The sequence below is a fragment of the Schistocerca piceifrons genome, chromosome 2, assembly GCF_021461385.2.
Source record: "Schistocerca piceifrons isolate TAMUIC-IGC-003096 chromosome 2, iqSchPice1.1, whole genome shotgun sequence".
Lineage (NCBI taxonomy): Eukaryota > Metazoa > Arthropoda > Insecta > Orthoptera > Acrididae > Schistocerca > Schistocerca piceifrons.
This window is the reverse complement of record NC_060139.1, coordinates 55,746,681-55,771,338: the sequence shown is the minus strand read 5'-3', so window position 1 is coordinate 55,771,338 and position 24,658 is coordinate 55,746,681. Positions and strand designations below refer to the sequence as shown.

The 24,658-nt window shown below is 39.7% G+C and overlaps 1 protein-coding gene across 4 annotated transcripts in view; it reads left to right on the top strand.

Annotated features, from left to right (window-relative positions):
• Positions 1–24,658, top strand: part of LOC124777507 (protein tramtrack, alpha isoform-like) — a 156,869-nt gene that overhangs the window by 29,763 nt on the left and 102,448 nt on the right. For all 4 annotated transcript variants that reach the window (XM_047252951.1, XM_047252950.1, XM_047252952.1 and 1 more), the window contains exon 3: positions 2,143–2,203. In XM_047252951.1, coding sequence (XP_047108907.1) covers positions 2,143–2,203 — 61 coding nt within the window. The remainder of the gene's footprint in view (positions 1–2,142; positions 2,204–24,658) is intronic.

The window sequence follows — 24,658 nt, the reverse complement described above, 5'->3', positions numbered from 1 at the left end:
GTGTCTTAAAGACTGTAAAATATGGTAAAGCATGTCAGAAATGCAGAAAACAGTGCAGCCATTGTCATAAAGCAGAAGTGGAACAATTTGATGGCTAAAAGGGTATGGTCATTGGCTTTTGGCCAATGATGGAAGCATTTCCCAAATGACTAAGTTTATAAGCTGTTTGCATGCTGCCATGGTTGAAGTATACCATGCATGGCAAAATGGCACCATCCAGAACTGGGGTCGAGACAAATTTGATGCACCGTGGGCCATAGATGACAGGGGTAAACGGATGGCTGTGGGGATGGCTGCAGGTGAATAGGTGTGCAACTGTTGAGAAACTGGCTGCCAAGATGAACCCAGGGGCTACCAACAGCCTTCAGTGAATGTTGCAGTGTATGAGCTTCTGCAGTAGGAACCTGTATAATGTACCCTTGCTGACTGCTGTTCACCGGCGACAAAGGTTGGTTGGTTGGTTAGTCAGTCAGTCAGTCAGTCAGTCAGTCACAGGCAGGAATTTTTCATTCCAATACCACAACTGGATTCAGAGTTGTGCAGGTAGTCTTTTTGGATAAATCACATTTGACAAATGGCAGGTGGCATTTACAGTGGAATATGTCCGAAAGCAAACACCCTGAAACAATCAAGGGAGCGTTGTTGCCTGGGGAATGCTTTTGTGGCATTTCCTTTGTGATCCTGTCATTCTGGAAGGCACAGTGCAGCAACACAAGTATGCATCTACCCTTGGGGACCACATCAATCCTACAAGCAGTTTAGTTTTCCTCGGCACAATGGCATCTATCAACAGGAGAATGCAACAAGTGACACAGCTCGCAGTGTACATGTGTGGTTCAAGGAGCATAAGGATGAGTTTACCTTACTCCCCTGGCCAACAAACATCCGCCCCCCCCTCCCCCCACCAAACCCCCGTGAATTTAAACCCAATCGAGAATCTGTGGGACCATCCCGATTGGGCTGTTCACTCCGTGGATCCTCAAGCATAAAACCTAGCACAGCTGGCCACAGAACTGGAGTCAGCATGGCTCTGCATCTCTGTCGGTATGTTCAAGAACCTCATTGACACTCTTCCTGCAAGTCCCCACTGCAAAAAGTGGCATTTGACTAGTGGTCACATTAATATGACTGGATTGTATAATATGCCCAAAAAGTATGAGAATAACACTTCTGGGAATCCAAAACATTAGTCATCCCTTTTTCAATGGAATAAATGGCATTACTTTCTGTAGTAATCTTACATCAGTCTTTGTCAATTGATTTGACTGTTTCAACTCTGGTTGATGATGATGAATCTCCATGATTACAACACACACATAATCTGTAGAGTGCGACTAAGCATTACCGAACACTGAGTGGAAACATTCTTCTGGCAACATTTTCGGTCAGCACTCAGCCGTGGCAACTCTTTATCACATGTAAAGATGTTTTAATTTCAGATTGTTTTGCGTAGGACATTGAGTACTCATTCAGTTGGAGTCCTTACAATTTCAGCTATCTCATTCACTATCAATGAGTGGAATCCCATTAACAGTATCATGAATGTTTTCAGTGACTACTGTTGTGAACTACTGACCAGCCGGAGAACTTTTCAAAATATTTTCTCTCTGCACAAAACTTGTCCATCCCCCACCCTCCCTCTCTCCCTTCCAGAGAGAAAGAGAGAGAGAGAGAGAGAGAATTCTGCTGCTATCATCTCTTCGTCTGTTACATCTTATTCAAATATTATTTAAGCTCGTTGCTGGAATCACATTTGGCAACAATGATATAGTTTCATGAGTCTTCAGAAAATTACCAGGCTTCCCAAATGATCTCGTGCTCCAAAAAATCCTTTGTCACAAATAATCATTGATATTGATCATCATGCTTTATGCAATACAGTGTAATATTGTGTGTGATTTGACGTTTGAAGAAGATTCCACATGAGTATTTAACATTTTGTAAACCAGTAAGAAAATAATGCCAACTTTACTGAGTTGAGGTTTGACATGTTGTTGAGAGAAATATATACTGAAGTTTAGTACTGAATTCGTTTAACTAATTATGAATTAGTATGCTCTTGACCCTACTTTAATACTAGCTGATTCATTTAGACAGTAATCTTACTACTATATGTTATTAAATGTCTCCTTTTGTCTCCAGGATGGTCCTGTCCAGCAAGTTAAAGAAGAGCCCGAACCAACTCCAGGACCTTCATCACAAGGTAATTTGTTGCGAACTACTGTGCAGATACTTTCACAGCATTTTTCAAATAATGTATCTGAACCTGCTTGTCCAGCGAAGGCAAAAGTAAAGTAGCTAAATGCAGTTCAAACAATAGCTACATGCTTTTGGTGCTGGTGGTGGTTTGTAACTCCTGCAAAAGCCTGCATTGAATTCCTTATTTGTCCATCCATAACCTGTATAAATTAGTAGCTGAGTACCTGGCATTTCCCAGGTATGTATTGCTTCCAATTTACTATTAGTCCATCTGCTATAAACTGTTATATTTTACATATATTTCACTCGTATTTGTACACACATTTCACTGTCTAGCGAATTCCACTTTGTCGTAAGTCGTCCCCACCACCACCGCGCGCACACACACACACACCTCAATGTTTATGATCTCGTATCTCTGGAACTGCATGTGATACTATGGTATAATTTTCCAGGTACATCCATTGGTATTTGTGGACACTGCCTGCAAAATGTGCTGCTAATAGAGTTAGTAGTAATAAATTGAAATGTCATGCACAATACAGCTTCACGCATCTTGGTATTTATGACGTCATATCCCCTGGACTGTGTGTTGTACGATTGTATGATCTTGCTAGTACATTCAGTGAATACTGACTGATAATGGAAATTGGAATTTGGAATATCCACAACGCTACAAAAGGGTAAATTGCTACTCGCCATAAAGATGACTTGACGAGTTGCAGACAGGCGCAATGAAAATGCTGCTATACATTTAGCTTTTTGCTAAAGCTTCTTCTGAAGAGAATACAGCTGTCATGGTGAATGAAAGCAGCAATCTGAAGTGGGGCAGGGAAGTGGAAGGTTTAGCAGGGTAAGGGTGCTGTCCTTCCCCCTTCCCTACACCTCTCCAGATTGCTAGTTTCGTTCACCATGACAGTTCCATCCTGGTCTGAGCAACTGGAGATGGTAGTTGTGTGTGTGTGTGTGTGGTGTGTGTGTGTGTGTGTGTGTGTGTGTAAAGTGCGCGTTTCCTTTACTGAAGAAGGCTTGGGCAAAAGCTAAATCTGTAACAGTGTTTTTCCTTGTGCCAGTCTAAAGCTCAATGTGCCATCTTTATGGTGAGTAGCAATCTATCTTTGTCCTAATATGGTTGAATATTACTTGAGAAATGTGTTATTCGTAAAGAAATAATAAGTAAAAAGTCATGCTTAAAGCAGCAGTTTTACTGCACGATCAACAAAAATTTCGTAAGTGATAAACATTTTTGTCTTCAACATTATGTGGAGGATTGTTTGTGAGGAATTTTCTTTGTAACAGTTTGAAATTATGTGTAAAGTTTGTTGCAAGTCACTAAGTCCCCTCATTCTTGCTGGACGACTAAAGTACAGCTATTCTTGCATCATGAGCTACACAGCTTTCTCACCCTCACCCCACCCCTTTGATAGGTAGGTGCTTCTTACTCTCACAGTGATGATTTCCAGACAGTAAGTGATACGTGTACCAAGTTTAGTTAAAATCGGTCCTGTGGTTTAAGTGGTGGTGTGTTCCATATGTACAGTCGTGGACAAAACGAGCGATACCGCTCACCTTTTCATTATGCTGATCCGCACAGCTTTAAAGTCTGCTACACAGCATAACAGGCAAGGCAACGAAGTGCTACCAACATACTATGCAAAGCTGTGAAATTGAAAAACTGTCCTAACTTTGTTAGACTGTTTTCAATCATGTGTAAGACTATATTAATGCTGATTAGTGCGTTAAACACAACACGTAAATATAAGATATAAATGAAAGAAGAAATGCTAATTAGTATGAACTATACTAATACTAATGAATTTCAGCTTATCGAGATAACATAACTGTTTTAGCAAGACAAAGTACCCCAGATCGTTACGAATTAGCAAAATATTATGCGCAATCGGCAGCGAAATGGTCTGTGTCAATGTTCAGACCAGTCGTACTGGAGTACCATTGCTGACCTACCATGAAAGTATGCAAATTTAGCAATGCTTGAAGATTCATAACGAAATTCAGTTAAAAATCATTCAGTGCCACACTTAAGTCAATTCAATTACTGACAAAAGTGAAAAAGTAGGCAGTAATAAGTATGAAATTCTAAAAGTGTTTCATATTGGCATCCACAGGGCACTGGTACAGAATAAAGGTAGCAATAAAACGTATTCGGGGCACGAGAATTTCTTAAAATAGCTTTACTGATAGTCTGTCTGCCTTCATCGTGATTAGAACCGAAAACAAACCAGACCTCCCTTGCAGTAGCAAACACCTTTCACTACGCTAGCAGACGACCCAGGCAAACAGCCCTCAATTATTACCCACGACAAGAATAAGCCAGCAATTTCGCAATGAAAATCGCAAAATGATCTGCAGTTTCTGTTGCATAGCACTTTTTGGACTGAAAAACATGAATTTTCAACCTTTATGTAACCGCTTATGTGACAATCATTCGGGATGTTTATTGGAATTAGCGAGTAAATTTAGTAGGATAATTCTTTACCACCCCCGGAAATAGACGACGACATAGCTGCCAAACGTATTCTACAATGTTTCGAATTGTCCATTTGACTCGTCACAGCCAGAAAACGTTCATTAGCCGAAGTGTTTCTTAAGCTAGCTAGCAGTGGGAATCCTCGCACTTCTAAAACGCAGTGGCATTAATACTGGGATCTGAATTACCGTGTATATAGGCAAATGGATTTTATTTGCATTCCTGTAAACATGATATGGATCGAAAACTTAGCTACGATTAATATGCTGATGTATCAGCTGCAACTATGATATTTCGAAAAAGAGTAGGGGGAATTATTTATGCTGCCTTCATCTTCAGTAACTGTCGTAGCTATTTTTTTTGCTAGGATTTCGTCACCTAAATCTGTAAACATAGAATCCTACTAGCCTCACTTTTTTGACCGTCCATCTGTCTACCCAACACTTAAAACCCATTTACCTTCAAGTACGGGTAGACTTAATAAGCAGAAATATATCACATTTCCTGCGGTATACGGTCCCTTGGTGGTGTAAAAAAGTGAGCTTTATGTCAACGCAATCTAAAGATATGGCCGTTTATGTAAAGAAAATTTTTACGAAAGGTCAAAAAATGACTCTAAGAACTATGCGACGAAACTGCTTGGGTCATCAGTCCCCTAGACCTAGAACTGCGTAAACCTACCTAACCTAACACACATCCATGCCCAGGGAAGGATTTGAACTGAAGGCACAAGCACCTGCGCCATCCGCGATATGACACCATTGAACGCATGGCCAACCCACGCCAGCAGGCTGTTCACTTCTGATGAATGATTTTCTGCGCAGACCATTTAAGATAGAATAACTAAAATATATTTGATGTTGCAGAAGAGGAAGGACACTTAATTCATTTTCCCTTGTCTTTATTTATGATGTTAGATTCGCAATCGGAGCATACGTACTATCCATAACAACACTTTAGTGCCAAGTCATAGCCACAGATATGCGAATACAACACATTGGTTTATACTTGAGGTATTTTGTTTCCCACGAAGTGGTGGCAGACGATGCTGTGACGTCTTCGAAGCGCATCTCGGCACACCAGCTGAGCAAACGGTTTCTTCCAGCTGCTAGTGTTACGGACAATGGCAACACCGTAGAGTACATTTGACAACCATGTGACCGTCGATTTACGTTCTTGAGTGGTTCATAATTATGTTAATAAATCCACTTGATATTTTTATGTTCTTTAAATTACATTTGCTACATGATTTGCACTGAAGACGTAGGAAATATGTTATTTGGTCCAGGAAGCACAATTCCGACAGAAATTGCTGCTTACATTGACATTTATGTTGCGAATTAGTCGTCTTATCCATCACATGGACATCGCAGATGCTCTATTTTGCTACAGTTGTTTCATAGCTTAGTGGTATTGTATGTTGGTGGTGTTGCCAGTTTACATACTGCGCATGTAACACACAATAAAAGAGTTGGATGCCTACAGTGATGAGTCTACTTGAAAAGCTCTTGTTGTTGTCATAATTTATGTAACTTGCTCTTAGACTTCCAATTCAACGATTTGTGGAAAAATGTTTTACCTTGCTAGTCCTAGTTTCAAACATTGTCTGACTGAGAAAACATAGGCACGAAGGAGTCGGTGAAAGCAATTATTCGCTATTATAGCAAACTTTTGAATCCACTGGACACTTGAATTCTCTATGTTGATTCTGAGAGTTTACTTATTCCTCTTGTTATTTACTGTCTCAGTGTCATCCGTGAGAATAAAATTAAAGGCACTGGGGTTATGTTCCTGATCTATATACTGTGTATTAATATTCCACGGTGCTACGTAAATTTTAAAGGTTACATTCTTTATGTAAAACAAAGTATCGGTTTCAGTCCTAGGATTGGCGATAAACTTCAGAAATACAATTTCAGAATAGTGGCATATCGGTTATGGCTCCCCACTATCAACAACTGTTGTTACCCATAATTTTGTATTTTCTATTTGACCATCGTCCCCCTTTAGACACCAACCTGATCTTTACACAATGGCATTTTCGACTTGCTTCTTAATATGTCCTATAACTACAGATTTGTTGAATGTATTGACTGTTAAATACGCTATTCCGCAAATTAAAAACTTCCAGTTATTCTTCATATTTTGAAACTTACTACCGTTCGCTTTCACTGAAGAAAAGATGCATAATAATAAAATGAAATCATATATTAGAATCTCAAAGCATACTGTGAATGGTTAAAATGAAATGAATTAAAAATCATCTTGTCTAAAACACGTTACTGTTCCAGAGAACTTCGGCACCTCTCAAAATTTTTTACGCCTCTGATGTTTAGCCACATGTGGGCAAGTAGTGGGTCTCATGAAGTAGCACTGTTTAGCTGTCACAAAATAAAGCCTCAAAAATTTGTAAATAAAAGTATTCTTCTATTGTTGCTCCGAATCGCATATGCCAACCGCCCTCTGCTGCGACGACGACTCAAAGTCTGTTGGGTATTTGATTTTTCTCCTTCTAGCCAAACCTTCGCTCTCCAATTACACCTTCATCGGCGAGCTTCTCCTCAATATTTTTCATTTGTGCTGAATTGCTTTTTACCCTTCTTACATGTTTGTCATGTATTTTTTTAGAGACGGCATTCTTGAATATGTAACGTGAGTATTTCTTCTCTTACCAAATTAAATATTACGTATCTTGTTCTGAATTAATTTGTTTGTCCAGATTCCACTTACTGCGTTTCCTTAAAATTATATAACATATATGTCTGGAAAAAAAAATAAAAAAACTGTTGCAGCTGATGGGTTATGGGCTAAAAAAAAAAAAAAAAAAAAAAAAAAAAAAAAAAAAAAAAAAAAATCACACCTCTGCTGATGCTGCTTAGTATCACGTATAGCCTCCTTCGGCTTCCACAACGGCTCGAAGTCTGTTGGGCATTGAGCCCACAACTCTAGCCTCATAACTAGGAGATTCAAGTAATTCATTCCGAGCCCATGAATCACATCAGAAAGCTGTCGGCAAGTCGATGGTGACTGTCTCTTTTCCCGTATTACTCTGACCATTTCTGCCCAAATATTCTCAGCGGGATTCATGTCAGCGCCTTTAGGTGGCCATTCCATTACAGTAATGCTACTATGGTCGTTGAACCACCTCTTAACCACACGTGCCATATGAATAGGCGAGCGATCTTGTTGGAACACGATCTGATCATCGCCAAATCATGCTGTCACAGAAGGCAACATCACGTTCTCGAGAATTGATATGTAATTACGTGCATCGAGTCTTCCTTCCACGTCCTACAGGAGCCCACACCCTTCGGCCAATATACATGCCTATACCATTACAGACTCCCTGCCACTCCTTTGGCAACTGTAAATATATTTTGGATTATACGTAGCACCTTTCGGCCAGTAGACAAGTACTTTTCCGGTTGATGCTGTAGAGAAAACCTTTTCGTCCGTGAAAATCACTTCCCTCCAAAACTGGAGAGGTTTGTCAACATTTTCAGCAGCAAAAGCAAGGCATGCTTCTCTGTGGGAAACAGTCTCTTTCACAGCAGCACTTCTTGCTCGCAGTCCACCCTCCCTTTTAGACGACGAGTGACGGTCTTACTGTTAACATTGAGACCCAAAGTCTGCGGAATTTGTCGTGCGTTGACAAATGGGTGGTTCTCACTGAATTGGCGTATCTGCCGATCCTGAGCTGCTGCTGTTTTGCGGCGATGGTTGTGAAGACCCATAGTTTTTGTTATATAGCCATTTGAAAATCCCTCTGCATGGAGTGCTGTTATCGCGCCCTTGTCTGCCTCAGCCAGACAGGCCATTTAGCGTTGACTGAATGATTTGTCGCGGTTAATATCTGCTGCGAAAACAGCGCTAGTAGGAAGCAGACTGCCTCCTCCACGACTGCAGCCAAAATGCAATGGCCAAGTATGTGTAACACAGAAATCTATGGCATAAACGAGAGATCGCAAGCCCGTACCTGTGTCATTACATAGTGGAGCAACTTAGAATCTGTAATTTTTCTCCGAAGGGACTGGTCCGCTCTTGTCATGTCTTATTCTGATAAATATTACATGAAATGAAATGTTTACGTTTTGCATATATGGCAGGCCTAACGCAAGAAACATTTCTGAAATATCTGAGGTAACCTGAAGAACACTCTTGTGAATTTTAGCTGTAGAAGGTTGCCTTATAAGAAGGAAAACGTGTTTATGCTCGCTCACAGTGTTTCCAAGTGGTGCAGTTTACTCCGAGGGATACATAGTTCTTGCCTGGCGTAAGAAGCGATTTGACTAACGAGGGGAATTCGCCAGGTTCCATACGCTGATTGTCCGGAAACTTTGCTCAGTGAAGGAGAGGAGAAAATAAGCGAATATGTGTTTCGGCTTATCTGCAGACACTCGACCTTTCTGAAAAAACGACGGTTGAAGTTATCAACATACTGTTGCTACAGTGTAGATACCTTTTGTGCCCGAGAATGCAATTGAAGCAGTGGCTCATTGGCTACCATCGTTCCTTTTTAACTTTGATTCCCGAGTTCAAACGCATATTTGTTTTATTTTTTCATTACACAGTAAATTAATTGACAAATAATGACAACATTGTTTCAACATAAATTGGAATAAACATTTGTAGATAATTCAGAGAGTTTTGTGTGTGTGTGTGTGTGTGTGTGTGTGTGTGTGTGTGTGTGTGTGTGTGTTGGGGGGGGGGGGGTATTCTGCCTTACGGCAGGTCTTGTCATGGGTTAAGCCTCTTCCACTTTTGTCTGTCCATAGCCAGTCTTTTCATTTCTGAATATTTGCCTCCTTTGATTGATATTGTCCAGCATTCAATATCTTCTTTTTCCTCTTCCCCTTTTTCCCTCCACTATTTCTTCTATTCCTACCTTCAATAAACAGTCCCTCCTCAAACATTGTCCAATCCAATTCCGTTTCCTCTTTCTGATGACTTTCAGCATGTTTCTTTCTTCTCCAACTCTTCGTAATACTTCTTCATTCCTTACTCGGTCTTCCCATTTCACTTTTTCCATTCTTCTCCATATCCACATCTCTAGTGCCTCCAAACTTCTTTCATCTTCCTTCCTCAGTGTCCAGGTCTCTGCACCATATAGTGCAATGCTCCAGATGTAACAGTTGGCAAGTCTTTTCCTCAGATCTTTGTTTAGTGGTCCACAAAGTAATTTCTGTTTCCTCTTGAATCTTTCTTTTGCCATTGCAATTCTTTTCCTAATTTCTGTTAAGCAATACATATCATCCATTATTACACTTCCCAAGTAATTGAAATTATTCACTTGCTCTATTTCCTCTCCCTCTATTTTCATACGGCATTTTCTCCCCTTTCCTTCAGTTACCATGCTTTTCATTTTCATCTTGTTAATCTTCATTCCATATTCTTCTAATTTTGTGTTTAGATCATCTGACATTTGTTCCATCTCTCTTGCACTCTCTGCCATCACAAACATGTTGTCTGCAAATCTTATACACTCCACTCTCTGACCCCCTATACAAACTCCTCTCCTTCCATCAAAACTTGTGAAGGGGACGAAAAAAAGGAACAACTGGGTTTTGAACTCGCAGTGCAATGTTCTGAAGTCGCGATGGTAGCCACTGAGCCACAGCTTCAATTGTATCCTTACACGCTAAAAGGTATCTACACCATAGCAACAGTCCATTAAAAACTTTGACTGTTGTTTTCTCAGAAGCGGTAGAGTGTATGCAGATAAGCCGAGACACGTGTTCGCTTATTTTTTCCCCTCTTTCACTGAGCGAAGTTTCAGCAAGATCAGGGTAGGACACTTGGTGGGTCCCCTCGTCATAAGTGGTGTGCATTGAGATTCAGTAGACAGAATGTGTTCACTTTCCTCAAGTACTCATTGACACGTTGGGAAAGTTTTGTTCTTGAAGTGGCTGTTTGCATTATGAGAGCTGGTTTTCCTGATAATGATCTACTAATGGACTTTTCTCCTAATTTACGTTATTGTGTAGTAGACCTACTGCAATGACTTGAACCAGAAATGTTTGTTTATTTGGATAGTCCGCTTCTTAGGTGCCATATTTTGCTATAATATTTTCATTTGTTTCAAAACGGCAAGTTTAGATGACCACTGCAACTTGGTAACATCAATAACAATTTAATACTTTGAAACAGTTATGTGTGGTGTACGAGGAGTGTACTCTGTTGAATGAGGAATACATTAAACACGAAAGCTGCGTCCAGTAACAATAATTAACTTTCAGCAACACAAGTTGAAATACTGTCAATTCATCTAGATACCCAGTAAAACTTAAACTGGAATGATCGCAAACATACTTTCGTGGGGAAGGCAAACGAAAGACTGCGTTTTATTGGCCGCACACTAAGAATACGCAACAGGGCTACTGAAAACACTGCCTACTCTACATTTGTCCGTCCACTGCTATAGTATTTCTGCACAGTATGGGCTCTTTGACAGACATGATTGATGGTGCACGCCAGAAACGTCCAAGGATCAGTAGCACGATTTATAATGTCACGAAATAGGGGAGAGTGAGTCCCAGATTTGATAAGCGAGTTGGGGGCAAAAACAAAAGCATTTTTCGTTGCCGCGAGATCTTTTTACGAAATTTCAGTCACCAACATCTGTTCTGAATTCCAAAACATTATTTCCTTGGGAATGTACACATGAAGAAATGACCATAGTAATAATGTAATTCAGGGCTCTTAAGAAAAGATTTAAGTGGTCCTTTTTTCCACACGCTGTTAAAGAGTGGGACAGTAGAGAAATAGTCTGAAAGTGGTTCGATGAACCCTCTGCCAGGTAGATGTAACAATGAAATTGTGTTGTAATTGCGACATGTGAGTTACATTTGATTTGAACATCGAAGTTGTTTGCTTTTTGTTTATTTTTTATTCATTATTTTCAGCCATAGACAAACACCTAGATGTGTTAAATTGATACTGAAATAAAGTGTCATGCATGGACCAATAATAATAAATTCTTAACTACTTGTTACCTCACTCCTCTCTCGCTCCTGTCTCCCTACTCCTCTCTGCCGTCCGTCTCCCTACTCCTCTCTGCCGTCCGTCTCCCTACTCCTCTCTGCCGTCCGTCTCCCTACTCCTCTCTGCCGTCCGTCTCCCTACTCCTCTCTGCCGTCCGTCTCCCTACTCCTCTCTGCCGTCCGTCTCCCTACTCCTCTCTGCCGTCCGTCTCCCTACTCCTCTCTGCCGTCCGTCTCCCTACTCCTCTCTGCCGTCCGTCTCCCTACTCCTCTCTGCCGTCCGTCTCCCTACTCCTCTCTGCCGTCCGTCTCCCTACTCCTCTCTGCCGTCCGTCTCCCCACTCCTCTCTGCCGTCCGTCTCCCCACTCCTCTCTGCCGTCCGTCTCCCCACTCCTCTCTGCCGTCCGTCTCCCCACTCCTCTCTGCCGTCCGTCTCCCCACTCCTCTCTGCCGTCCGTCTCCCCACTCCTCTCTGCCGTCCGTCTCCCCACTCCTCTCTGCCGTCCGTCTCCCCCCTGCTCTCTGCCGCCCGTCTCTTACTCTCCCCTCCTCTTTTGTGCTCGTCTCCTCCTCCCCTCCCCCTCGTTTCTCGTGGCCATCTCCTCCTCCCCTCGCGCCCATCTCCCCTTCCTTCTCTCTCGTGCAGCTCTCCCTCTCTTCCACCCTCTCCCACCTCCTCCTCCTCTCTCATGCCCCTATTCTCCTCCTCAACCCTCTCACCCTCCCTCGCGCCTCTTCCTCCCTCTCCCCCACGACCCTCTCGCCCGCCGCTGCACCCCTCTCGCCCACACCTGCACCCTCCCCCACATGGATTGTTGCATCTTTGTGACTCTTCAAACACTAAAAATCAATTGTTTCGCCGCACTCCACTTTATCAGTTGAGCTGTGACATTTTGCTGTGCCTCCTCTAGTGGTGTGGGAATTACCTTATGAACCAGGACTGTTCCATTTACGAGATTTGGTTTGACTGTATGCAAAGATAATTGTCAAACAACAGTGCCAAGCAACATTTCATTGTTGTGAACACACAGTTTCATTTCACATCTACATACTTACTCTGCAAGAAACCACATGGTGCATGGAGGAGTGTACCATGTGCCAGTACTAGTCACTTTGTCTCCTATTCAACTTACAACTAGTGCAAGGGGGAAAATGGCTGTCTGCATGCCTCTGTATAGACACAAATTGTCTTACCTTCATCATCCTCATGTAAAATGTCCATATCCTACAGTAGAGTTGTTCTGCACTCAACTTCAAATGCCGGTTCTAAATAGTCTTTTTGTGTGAAGAATCTCTCCAGGAATTCCCACCCGAGTTAAAGAAGCAACTCTGTAATAATCATGTGTTGATCAAACATACCAGTAACAAACTTAGCAGCATGCCTTCAAATTGCTTCTATATCTTTCTTTAATTTGGCGTAGTGGTGATTCTAAACACTACAGCAGTACTTCAGAATGGGTTATGCAATCACAAAGAGAACCTGTTTGGTGTTTGGAATTAAGTTTAAATATCTTAAAAAGTTATTGATTTGAATTAATTGCAATTGACATTCTGTGCCTGATTAATTAAAGCATAATAAATTATTTGCGCAAATGTAAGGAAACTGATAACTTTGAAACTATTAGTTCACAGAATCAAAAACTTCTCGGCAAGATTTATTTCAGTGAAAGTGATAGGAAAAATAACGGTATGACTGTAGCTTCAATAGAGCAGGAGAGTTTGTAGATTTGATATTCTGCATGCTGGCCAATCTGGTGGAATTGCCTCCATTAATGTGGCATATCTCGATGACATTGAATTCAGAACCTTCATTCTTCTCACGTTAGATCCACCAGAATCTGTTCTTGTGCAGAGATGATATCTTAATAAGAAATGGTTGGTAGTCTTATACATTCAAGAAAGAGAATAATTGGGCTCTTGTAATAGTCGTGAATGCAAGCACCTCATCGACCAAATCAGTTCATATTCATTCCAAAGGACCTAAGAAACATCATAACGCTGCCAGTGTGAATCGAGGAATAATTGAAAATCAATAAATAAATGTACCTAATTCTCTGGTCAATATTAGGGCTTGAACTTTCCCAAGATAAGAATGTATATAATGTCGGCCTTTAACAGTATACTGCAATACAAAGACTCACGCTATTAGAAAACTTGACTGTCTTGTACACTGGTTCAGTTACAAGCGAATGCTAATTAGCAGCTAAAGATTATCATAGGTAAAAAACAAAGAGTAATTATGAATGTCTCACTGTGCTGAAGGTGCTCATTTGCAAATATTGCTGCTTGTTGCTTGTAAGAATTTAATGATTTTCTAAATATTTTCTCACACAGCTCAGTGTAAATGAGATATTTTATAAGCCTAATTTCTTTAAGCCCTTAGTTTCATTGTCACACTATGTTCATTTTTCGGTATAATCTTATTATACCAGTCAACTATTATTATGTAACTTGAAAATGACTGGAGTATCTCCCAGTTTATGTAGAGTCACAAAAGACATTTAAAACACTTCAAATTACATGTTTAAAATGTCACCTTCACATTTGGTTATGACGTAACAGCTTCTCAGGAATTTTACTGCTGATTACCATTCAAGTGTCAAATCACATTACTTCATGCAATGACTCTTATGAAGTTCATGCTTTGTTATTTATTTACACGATTATTTGTAGAATATTAGGTTTAAAATACCTCCGAATCTTAATGAATTCATGTCAATATTTCAATAAATTTGAGTACTTTACACCAGTTGCCAATTAGTTTAGAACTTAAAACTGATTCTGCCAAAAGGGCTGTTTATACTTACTGTGGAACACATTTAATAACTTCAAAGCCTATCCCACCTCTACCGGCTTGACAGGTAAGCTACTTTTTAAGATGTCCATATGAGTTACTGGCTGATCCCAGTATTTTGGTTTATTAATATACTTTTCAAGTACGGCTTAGGCTGTCATTCTTGAATGAAAAGGGCTCTGGATTAAAGGCTTGTTTTTGCAGTCTTTCCCATACCGCATAGATCAATATTTTGCTAGAAATGCTTTTTCAAATTCATCATATGTCAGACAGGAGTCCATCACTCGTTGACCCAGACTGATCTAGTTCCTTGTGTATATACTGAGACATTACTTACTTTTTGTAAATCTGTCCAGGCCTTTGGCAAGATTCCACAACAATCTCTTACAAATACCACTAGAATAATTGAATTTTTACCAGTCAAAAACAGTTGGAATTGCCTGTGTTCAAGGAGATTCTCCTCCATTAACATTGTGACATTTTGGCTTGTAAGTTGTTATGTAACAAGAAACTGTGGGTGAACTCGGGATTGCCTTCACAATATGCACTGAGTGCTTGTTTATTGCCAAGGGCTGGTCTGGTGCTCAAGGTCTGCAGTATATCTGTCCCACACAGTGCACTCGGCTGTCCATTATCACACCCCAGTCTTCCTCTATGTCATGTCACGTCATCTTTATTCATCACTGACAGAAAGCAGCACCTAGATGATTCTTTGTCAGTAATTTCTCGCTGGACTCGTTCAGTGGAGAGTAATTTATCTAATGTTGTACTGTCTATAGCTTCTTTCATTCCTTTATCTATGCAATGAATGACTTTTTAAAATTTATTTACACGTCAAGATCCATAGGACCAAATTGAGGAGCAAATCTCCAAGGTCATGGAACGTGTCTGTACATGAAATTGCAACATAAAAGTAATAACAGATAAAAATAAAATGTTTATGAACACAAAAAAGTCAATCTATAAGTTTTAAGTATACACAATCAACAATACAAGAAGAATCAGCTCAATTTTTCAAGGAAATCCTCGACAGGATAGAAGGAGTGACCCATGAGGAAACTCTTCAGTTTCGATTTGAAAGTGCAAAACTGAAGAGTTTCCTCACGAGTCACTCCTTCTATTTCTTTACCTTAAAGTCAGTACCACTATTAGACTGTTGTTTATTTACAGTGTTACATTACACTTATACAATCATGATATTTCGGCTTCAAGAATTCATATTATTGAGGATAAAGACATTGTTCCACAAAGCGCCCAGCATCCAGCGCACATTGGTCTATCGATTACTCATACGATTTTGAACGCATCCCTGTTGGTTTTTGAACATTTTTGATCAAAGTCTAAATTGATTCCTGAATGAATTGTAAGTTGAGTTTTGAATGCACGCATGGTGTACAAGATGTCTCTGCGAGGGGAATCCCCGTCGCATCTAGAAATAAACTTTCCTGCAGACAAAACGGGACGGGGCTATACGAGCTGAGTGAATAAAGCGGAACGGGTGAATGCCAATAGGCATTTAAGTGGCTGACTGGGTTTGCAAATGATCAGTGTTGTTATAATTACTAGCAAGTTCCACAGACTCAGAGTACCAGAGTGGAAATAAATGACTAACAAGAATAATAGGCAACAAAGGTTATGTATTGTCTTCTCCGTGTATCCAAGAAAATAAAATTTTGATAGATAATTTTTGGCCACACCGCTACACTACTAAGGGCCAGCCATATAGTCCTCGACTAGCAGCCGTGAAAGTTCTGTTCTGGGACTCTTGCAGAAAACACGTTGTACAAACTTGTAGTAACGCCTAACCGGAGAATAAATGCGGGATAACTAAACCGGTGATTGTGGCAGGGTTACTGAAGTTCACCAGAGAATAAGTTTTGACACTGGCGGGAATAGTTACAGAATTAGTGATGACAAGATTGTTTGTTAGAATGAGGAAGGAGAAGAAATGGGGACTCACACGAATTACAGAATAATATGACGATTCCAAATTTATATAAAAATATCATACTACTACTTTCCGATCTCATGCTTTAGAAGCTAGAGAGTATGAATGAAATGTGAAACTATTTCCTAACATAAAACTTTTTGCTTTTAGTGGGCCTAATAGGCATTTGATATTGGTACTTAGTGAATTATATTCTGTTGTGTTGTAAAAATGACCATTTATGCCAAAACAGTCTCGTTTATTTGGTGTGTGTAACAATTGCTGCATTATTACCCAGGCCGATTTCTTTTTATCTAGCAGACAGTGACAAAATACACGCAATCGGATCGAGAAACCACATCTGTTTTGGATACTATTTGTATTAACAGATTTTCTAGTATTAGACAAAAATATTTCGTTTTTTCATGTAGCAAAACGTTGACGAACTTTGATGAGGCAATAGATTCTTTCCCAGAAAGGAAAGTACTCCATATAAAGTTGTGACCAGATTAGAGAGGAAAATTTTCTGAAGAGCTCTTGTTCTACCGGTTACAAATAATCTCACTCAGTATTAAGTGCAAGATATTGTTAAAGAGGGGCAGGATCTCAAACCGTCCGACTGGGAGCAGGAGAGGCACTGGCCTGAATATAGTTTGATGGCACCCATTACAAAATATTACACGTTTGAATTCCACAGAGTGAAATACAGAGTGTTACGATGGAAGAATGCTGTGTGAAGAGGCGTGGCACTACACTTAAGACCAAATAACATGTCTTATGTTCAGTCAAACATATATGTTTTATGTATCAGACTCTTCAGAAAGATGTGCGCTAAAAAAGGAAGATATCTTTGAAAAGTCGATTTTTTGCGTCTTACCTCAAACGCTTGAGGGAGGGAGAAGGCCACTATCTAATATTGCCACGGTTCGGAAATATTGTAGATCCAGACCTGATGCACAGAGCAGTCTGAGTTGTAGTAGGGAAATGGTAGTCTCAACATGACCCTTGTTTACGTTACGTGGTTTTGCTGTTTCCTCTTCGTTTATTGCTCTCGCATCAAATGAAAACAAACCAGATTTCTGTGGCCGGGAGCTGCCAAGTGAATTAAAATGCATTCACATAATTATGGAAGGCTAAAATGTGTTGTTAGTTTCAGATTTTATTTTGTTTCCACCTTTCTGACAGTCAAGCGTTAATCGCCTTGCAGAACAATGAAGTTATTTTTGTCGGTTTATTAAAGAAATTTGACTTTTATTAATCTTTTCTGCTGAGGCAGTCAATTTATTTGAAACGAAGTGTTTAATTCAACACTATTGGCTAGTTTCAACTGTTCTCTGCATTTCAAGTTCGCATTTTCATCCTCTAGCATGTATGGCGTTATGCCATAATAAAGAACCAAACATGAGATAATACAGTATTGGTACTCCAAGAAAATTTACATCTGACTCTGGACATACAAATGTGCATTTTAGTATGGTTCACAAAATTCCCATGCTCTTTGGAGTATCCTCTAATGTCTTGTTTCTTTTGTGACATAATATAAGATCTTTTAATGTTTTACACGTACGGGCTTCCTGCATCATCGTAGCTGCACAAGCGCAGCGGCGCCTGTTATCTGGCGCTCTCTGGCAACTGCTGAAATGAATCTATTTATAACAGGTCATGGGAAAATATTTCAAATGGTTTTTTAAAAAGCATTTCTTTCAAAGCAAATTTCCTTTTTGCAAGATGAACTGTGCGCAAATGTCTGATGAATTTCTTAAATCAGAGGGTTTGACTCATTCAAAAACCAAATATTTGAGGATGACCATTTAGAATATTTTCGAGCCCAGAAGACCAGACATTTATGTCGTCGTTAAAAATTTTACGGGCACATTTGTGTGATGTTACTTATTGTGTAACATGCACAAAAAAGATCAACTTTATGTGTGACAACTTAGCTTTTCTTGCACTTATTGATCTTAGAGACCAATATTATATGTGAAAGCTTTTCATTTCTTGTGTCAACACTATGTATATTAATTTAAACCATTTCATTTTTCTATTTGTGTGTTCGCACTTCTTAAAAGTGATGTTGCTATTGGCTGACTACATCACGTGTCCTATGCTCTGAATATCCGCTGTCATCGGCTGGCAAGATGGCTTGACATGACCTACGACTGGCGTACAAAAGCGCATCGCAATCTCGATTTCAATCCTTCGGAAAGTAACATGTGGTGTTTGGTAGAATTCGAATTTATACCTTTGTAATACGAAAATATGCAGTGTACATGTTGCTGCACATCAGACATCTTTCCAAAACATGTTTTTTCCCCTGAGTTTCGTTTTGTAAAGTGCCGGGAAATTCTACCCCGGTGTATAAAACCACAGCCATTGAAAGGATTGATATGTGTTACAGTTCCAAGGAAAAGTATACTGTTACTTAACACGGAAAATGTGTATTTTCATCCGGGAGAAACCCGGGAATTTTTTTTCCTCATCCACATATACACCCTGTTGACTGAATGACAGTTGGCTAAGTGTCAAATTGTCTTAGTCAAAGAAATTCCTGTTACAAGCAGGTGACCCTCCTCCCTTCGCCCCCTTCAGTGACCAGTAGGATAGGAAAGGTTAGGAGCAACTTATTTTCTTTGGTAGTTGTTACATCTTTCCAGTACCTGTTTATCTTAGTATACAATGAAGTTGCCTGCTCGCAAACATAAACAGTAACCAATCTCTCGATAATATTCGCTGCATCCTTCTATCCTCTCGAGGAGTTCCTTGAAAAATTTAGCTGATCCTTGTTGTATTGTTGATTATTCTTTCTTTATTTTTCAATCTTCTATCTTCCGAGAAAACTGTGCTTTGTGTTCATGAATCTTTTTTACTATTACATCTTCGCAGCCTGATGACAAATTAGAAACTACTTCAAACTAAACTGGTTCACAGTAGTCTCTGCATTTGCCAGTCTCTTACTAATATCTCAAATACCTTGCTCTGTCTGCTGTAATTGAGTGGGAAACAGTTTCTGTGCTTGCGAAAGTTGGGCAATCCCATCAGAGATCTCCAATTTGTTGTTATCGCGGAGATTTTAATAGATATATCGGGCTGGGCTCTTGGCATTTCAGTTTGCTGAGATAAAACATTCTCTTGCTGAAATGCAGTATTCTCTGTACCTTAGTAGATGTATTCTACTTCAGTAGACATATTAGACTGCTCAGATGCTAAAAGCCTTAATTGTTTCAAATTTTCCAACAAGGATCAACTACAACCTGGATTGAAAGTTGCATCTTCCATTTTGGCCAACTCATTGATACGTCGAATGTTTGACCGTTATTCTCTTGACATTCTGTACTGTGCTCTGTTATTAACCATAAAATAGAAAAATTCCAGAACTAATTAATGATGTCCTCAACTTCGTCAGAATTCTTAATACGTACACACTTACACTTCACTTTCTACAAGTGTAATTCCTGGAAAAAAAAATAACAGTAGTGTATTTAATCTACAACTGAAGATATTATTGAACTACTATTTGTATTTCAGAAGAAAACTGTAAGTGGCAGGAGTGTGTAAAGACTGTAGTTGTGAGGTGTGCGTGCCTGTGAGAAGCTCTTGTTTGTTAGATTCATGTATGGTGTACTGTTACTTCACAACTGCAGATGCCCACACTCCATCAGATCAGAAAACAAACTTTTTAAATATTCATTAGTACAGTATATTAAAGGGCCCTGTCCATTATATCATCAATTTTATACTGTCACAAAAAGAATCTGTTTAATGTATCAGATTAGGTTTAAATCTCATCTCAAGTTATTGGGTGTAGTTAATTGCAAATTAACTATTCTGTCTTTGAGTAATTAAAGCTTAATCTATTCTTTGTACAGGTATAAGAAAACTGGTAACTTGAATCAATTAGTTCGCAGAATTAAGAACGCCTTGTCAAGATCTATTTCAGTGGAAGTGGTAGTACGGCTAATGGCATGACTATAGTTCCAGTAGAGTAGAAAATTTCGTTGATTCGATGTGCTGTGCGCTGGGGAATCTGGTGGAGGCCTCTCCATTGAAGCAGCAGATCTCGATGACACTGAAACCTTAAATAGTATTGATTCTTCTTGCATTAGATCCACCAAAGTCTGTCCTTATGCAATGACAGTCTATTAATGAGGAATGGTTGGTAGACCTATAGGATTCCGTAATTCAAGATGAGAGAATAACTGAGTAGACCAGGTGCAAACACAGCTAAGTTAATGTCAAAAGATTTTGAGGAAGAGAGGGAAGATGTATGCATGCTCTCATGGCTGTGTTACGAAGATGGTTATTTTCTCAGTTAAAAGGAAAAAAACGTAAGACCTAATGATAAAAGTCTCTACAGTCCTACATTAACTGCTGAATCATTACTTTTATATCAAAATTTACGTTTAGCTCATTTTGCAACTCAATGATAGAGTTAGCCACTTGTACAACCGCATCGGTTACCATGATGGAAATTCACTTGGTTGCAGAACTGTTCACAATAGTAATTTGGGTGCATGTTGGCTATGTCGAGAAATAGGGTAGACTGCAGTAGTATTTTAAAATAATGCGAAAGGGAGAAGCTTAAATGAACAAAATGCTGAAAAGTCATTTATCTTAAATCTTTAAAGAGGTTTAAACTTTTACACAAGAAAACAAAACTTGAACTATTACAAGGTGCAGTAATAGTCTGTCAGTCATAGTCTTAGTTATTCAGTTCAGACTTAATAACACCTTTCATGAAAATATTTCAAAGAAGGGATCACAAGGTAAAATGACTTAAATAACATTTGGAGGATCATCATCCAAAAGCTCAAAGTCAAACTCTTTAGCGTCGCCATTCTGATATTTGCCTCTTTCCAGGAGCTCGTGCTGCTCAAGAACTTGGGTGGAGGATTTTAACTTTTCCAGCTTTCTCCAGTGAAGTGCTAGGGCATGCTTGATGTCCATACTTTTATCTGTTTACAGTGGGATCCCATTTGGAATCTCCTTAGGAAGATGTTTTGCCATGAAATGTTTGTCTCTTTTAAAAAGAGAGAAGGATCCAGGTTTGAGGAGATAATCGGTGAGTTGCTTCCAGTCTCTCACTTTGCAGTCGTCCGACCCCAATGGCATTACCGAGGAGCATTTCTGCATTACTCTGATGGTCTTTAACAATGTACCGTAATAAAAGATGCTCACCATCAGAAAACTCAACCGTCTCAAACACTGTTTTGATTACAAGTGAATGCTGATTACCAGCTTAAGATTGCATAGCTAGAAAAGAAAGAATGAAAAATTGATTCTTTGATTATTTTCTTGCACTGCTGAGTGAGCATGAATGTATACTACAGGCTCACACTTGCGTTCTATAAGTGGTCTCCTCTACCGATAAATCACACTTTCCTAAAATTCTTGCAAGTAACCAAAGTTGGCAATTCACCATCCTTACCACCGTTCTTACATGTGTGTTCCATTTCATATCACTTAGCTGCGTTATGACTAGATATTTAATTAACATAGCTATGTAAGTAGCACACTGCTAATGATGTATTTAAACACTACAGGATTGTTTATCCTACTTATATGCGCGTTAAAGATGAAATAAAAGAAATTATTCAGATTGTGAAGGGAGACGAAAATTTAATAGTCATGGGTGACTGGAATTCGAGTGTAGGAAAAGGGAGAGAAGGAAACATAGGTGAATATGGATTGGGGGACAGAAATGAAAGAGGAAGCCGCCTGGTAGAATTTTGCACAGAGCACAACATAATCATAACTAACACTTGGTTTAAGAATCATGAAAGAAGGTTGTATACATGGAAGAACCCTGGAGATACTAAAAGGTATCAGATAGATTATATAATGGTAAGACAGAGATTTAGGAACCAGGTTTTAAATTGTAAGACATTTCCAGGGGCAGATGTGGACTCTGACCACAATCTATTGGTTATGACCTGTAGATTAAAACTGAAGAAACTGCAAAAAGATGGGAATTTAAGGAGATGGGACCTGGATAAACTGAAAGAACCAGAGGTTGTACAGAGATTCAGGGAGAGCATAAGGGAGCAATTGACAGGAATGGGGGAAATAAATACAGTAGAAGAAGAATGGGTAGCTTTGAGGGATGAAGTAGTGAAGGCAGCAGAGGATCAAGTAGGTAAAAAGACGAGGGCTAGTAGAAATCCTTGGGTAACAGAAGAAATATTGAATTTAATTGATGTAAGGAGAAAATATAAAAATGCAGTAAGTGAAACAGGCAAAAAGGAATACAAACGTCTCAAAAATGAGATCGACAGGAAGTGCAAAATGGCTAAGCAGGGATGGCTAGAGGACAAATGTAAGGATGTAGAGGCCTATCTCACTAGGGGTAAGATAGATACCGCCTACAGGAAAATTACAGAGACCTTCGGAGATAAGAGAACGACTGGTATGAATATCAAGAGCTCAGATGGAAACCCAGTTCTAAGCAAAGAAGGGAAAGCAGAAAGGTGGAAGGAGTATATAGAGGGTCTATACAAGGGCGATGTACTTGAGGACAATATTATGGAAATGGAAGAGGATGTAGATGAAGATGAAATGGGAGATACGATACTGCGTGAAGAGTTTGACAGAGCACTGAAAGACCTGAGTCGAAACAAGGCTCCCGGAGTAGACAATATTCCATTGGAACTACTGACGGCCGTGGGAGAGCCGGTCCTGACAAAACTCTACCATCTGGTGAGCAAGATGTATGAAACAGGCGAAATACCCTCAGACTTCAAGAAGAATATAATAATTCCAATCCCAAAGAAAGCAGGTGTTGACAGATGTGAAAATTACCGAACTATCAGCTTAATAAGTCACAGCTGCAAAATACTAACACAAATTCTTTACAGACGAATGGAAAAACTAGCAGAAGCCAACCTCGGGGAAGATCAGTTTGGATTCCGTAGAAACACTGGAACACGTGAGGCAATACTGACCTTACGACTTATCTTAGAAGAAAGATTAAGGAAAGGCAAACCTACGTTTCTAGCATTTGTAGACTTAGAGAAAGCTTTTGACAATGTTGACTGGAATACTCTCTTTCAAATTCTGAAGGTGGCAGGGGTAAAATACAGGGAGCGAAAGGCTATTTACAATTTGTACAGAAACCAGATGGCAGTTATAAGAGTCGAGGGGCATGAAAGGGAAGCAGTGATTGGGAAGGGAGTGAGACAGGGCTGTAGCCTCTCCCCGACGTTATTCAATCTGTATATTGAGCAAGCAGTAAAGGAAACAAAAGAAAAATTCAGAGTAGGTATTAAAATTCATGGAGAAGAAATAAAAACTGTGAGGTTCGCCGATGACATTGTAATTCTGTCAGAGACAGCAAAGGACTTGGAAGAGCAGTTGAATGGAATGGACAGTGTCTTGAAAGGAGGATATAAGATGAACATCAACAAAAGCAAAACAAGGATAATGGAATGTAGTCTAATTAAGTCGGGTGATGCTGAGGGAATTAGATTAGGAAATGAGGCACTTAAAGTAGTAAAGGAGTTTTGCTATTTGGGGAGCAAAATAACTGATGATGGTCGAAGTAGAGAGGATATAAAATGTAGGCTGGCAATGGCAAGGAAAGCGTTTCTGAAGAAGAGAAATTTGTTAACATCCAGTATTGATTTAAGTGTCAGGAAGTCATTTCTGAAAGTATTCGTATGGAGTGTAGCCATGTATGGAAGTGAAACATGGACGATAAATAGTTTGGACAAGAAGAGAATAGAAGCTTTCGAAATGTGGTGCTACAGAAGAATGCTGAAGATTAGATGGGTAGATCACATAACTAATGAGGAAGTATTGAATAGGATTGGGGAGAAGAGAAGTTTGTGGCACAACTTGACCAGAAGAAGGGATCGGTTGGTAGGACATGTTCTGAGGCATCAAGGGATCACCAATTTAGTATTGGAGGGCAGCGTGGAGGGTAAAAATCGTAGAGGGAGACCAAGAGATGAATACACTAAGCAGATTCAGAAGGATGTAGGTTGCAGTAGGTACTGGGAGATGAAAAAGCTTGCACAGGATAGAGTGGCATGGAGAGCTGCATCAAACCAGTCTCAGGACTGAAGACCACAACAACAACATGTGCGTTAACTGAATTTTTTCTCAGCGTTTAGAGCAAAAAATATAATAGGGAAACATTACACGCGGGAAAAATATATTTAAAAACAAAGATGATGTGACTTACCATACGAAAGCGCTGGCAGGTCGATAGAAACACAAACAGACACAGACATACGTACACACAAAATTCAAGCTTTCGCAACAAACTGTTGCC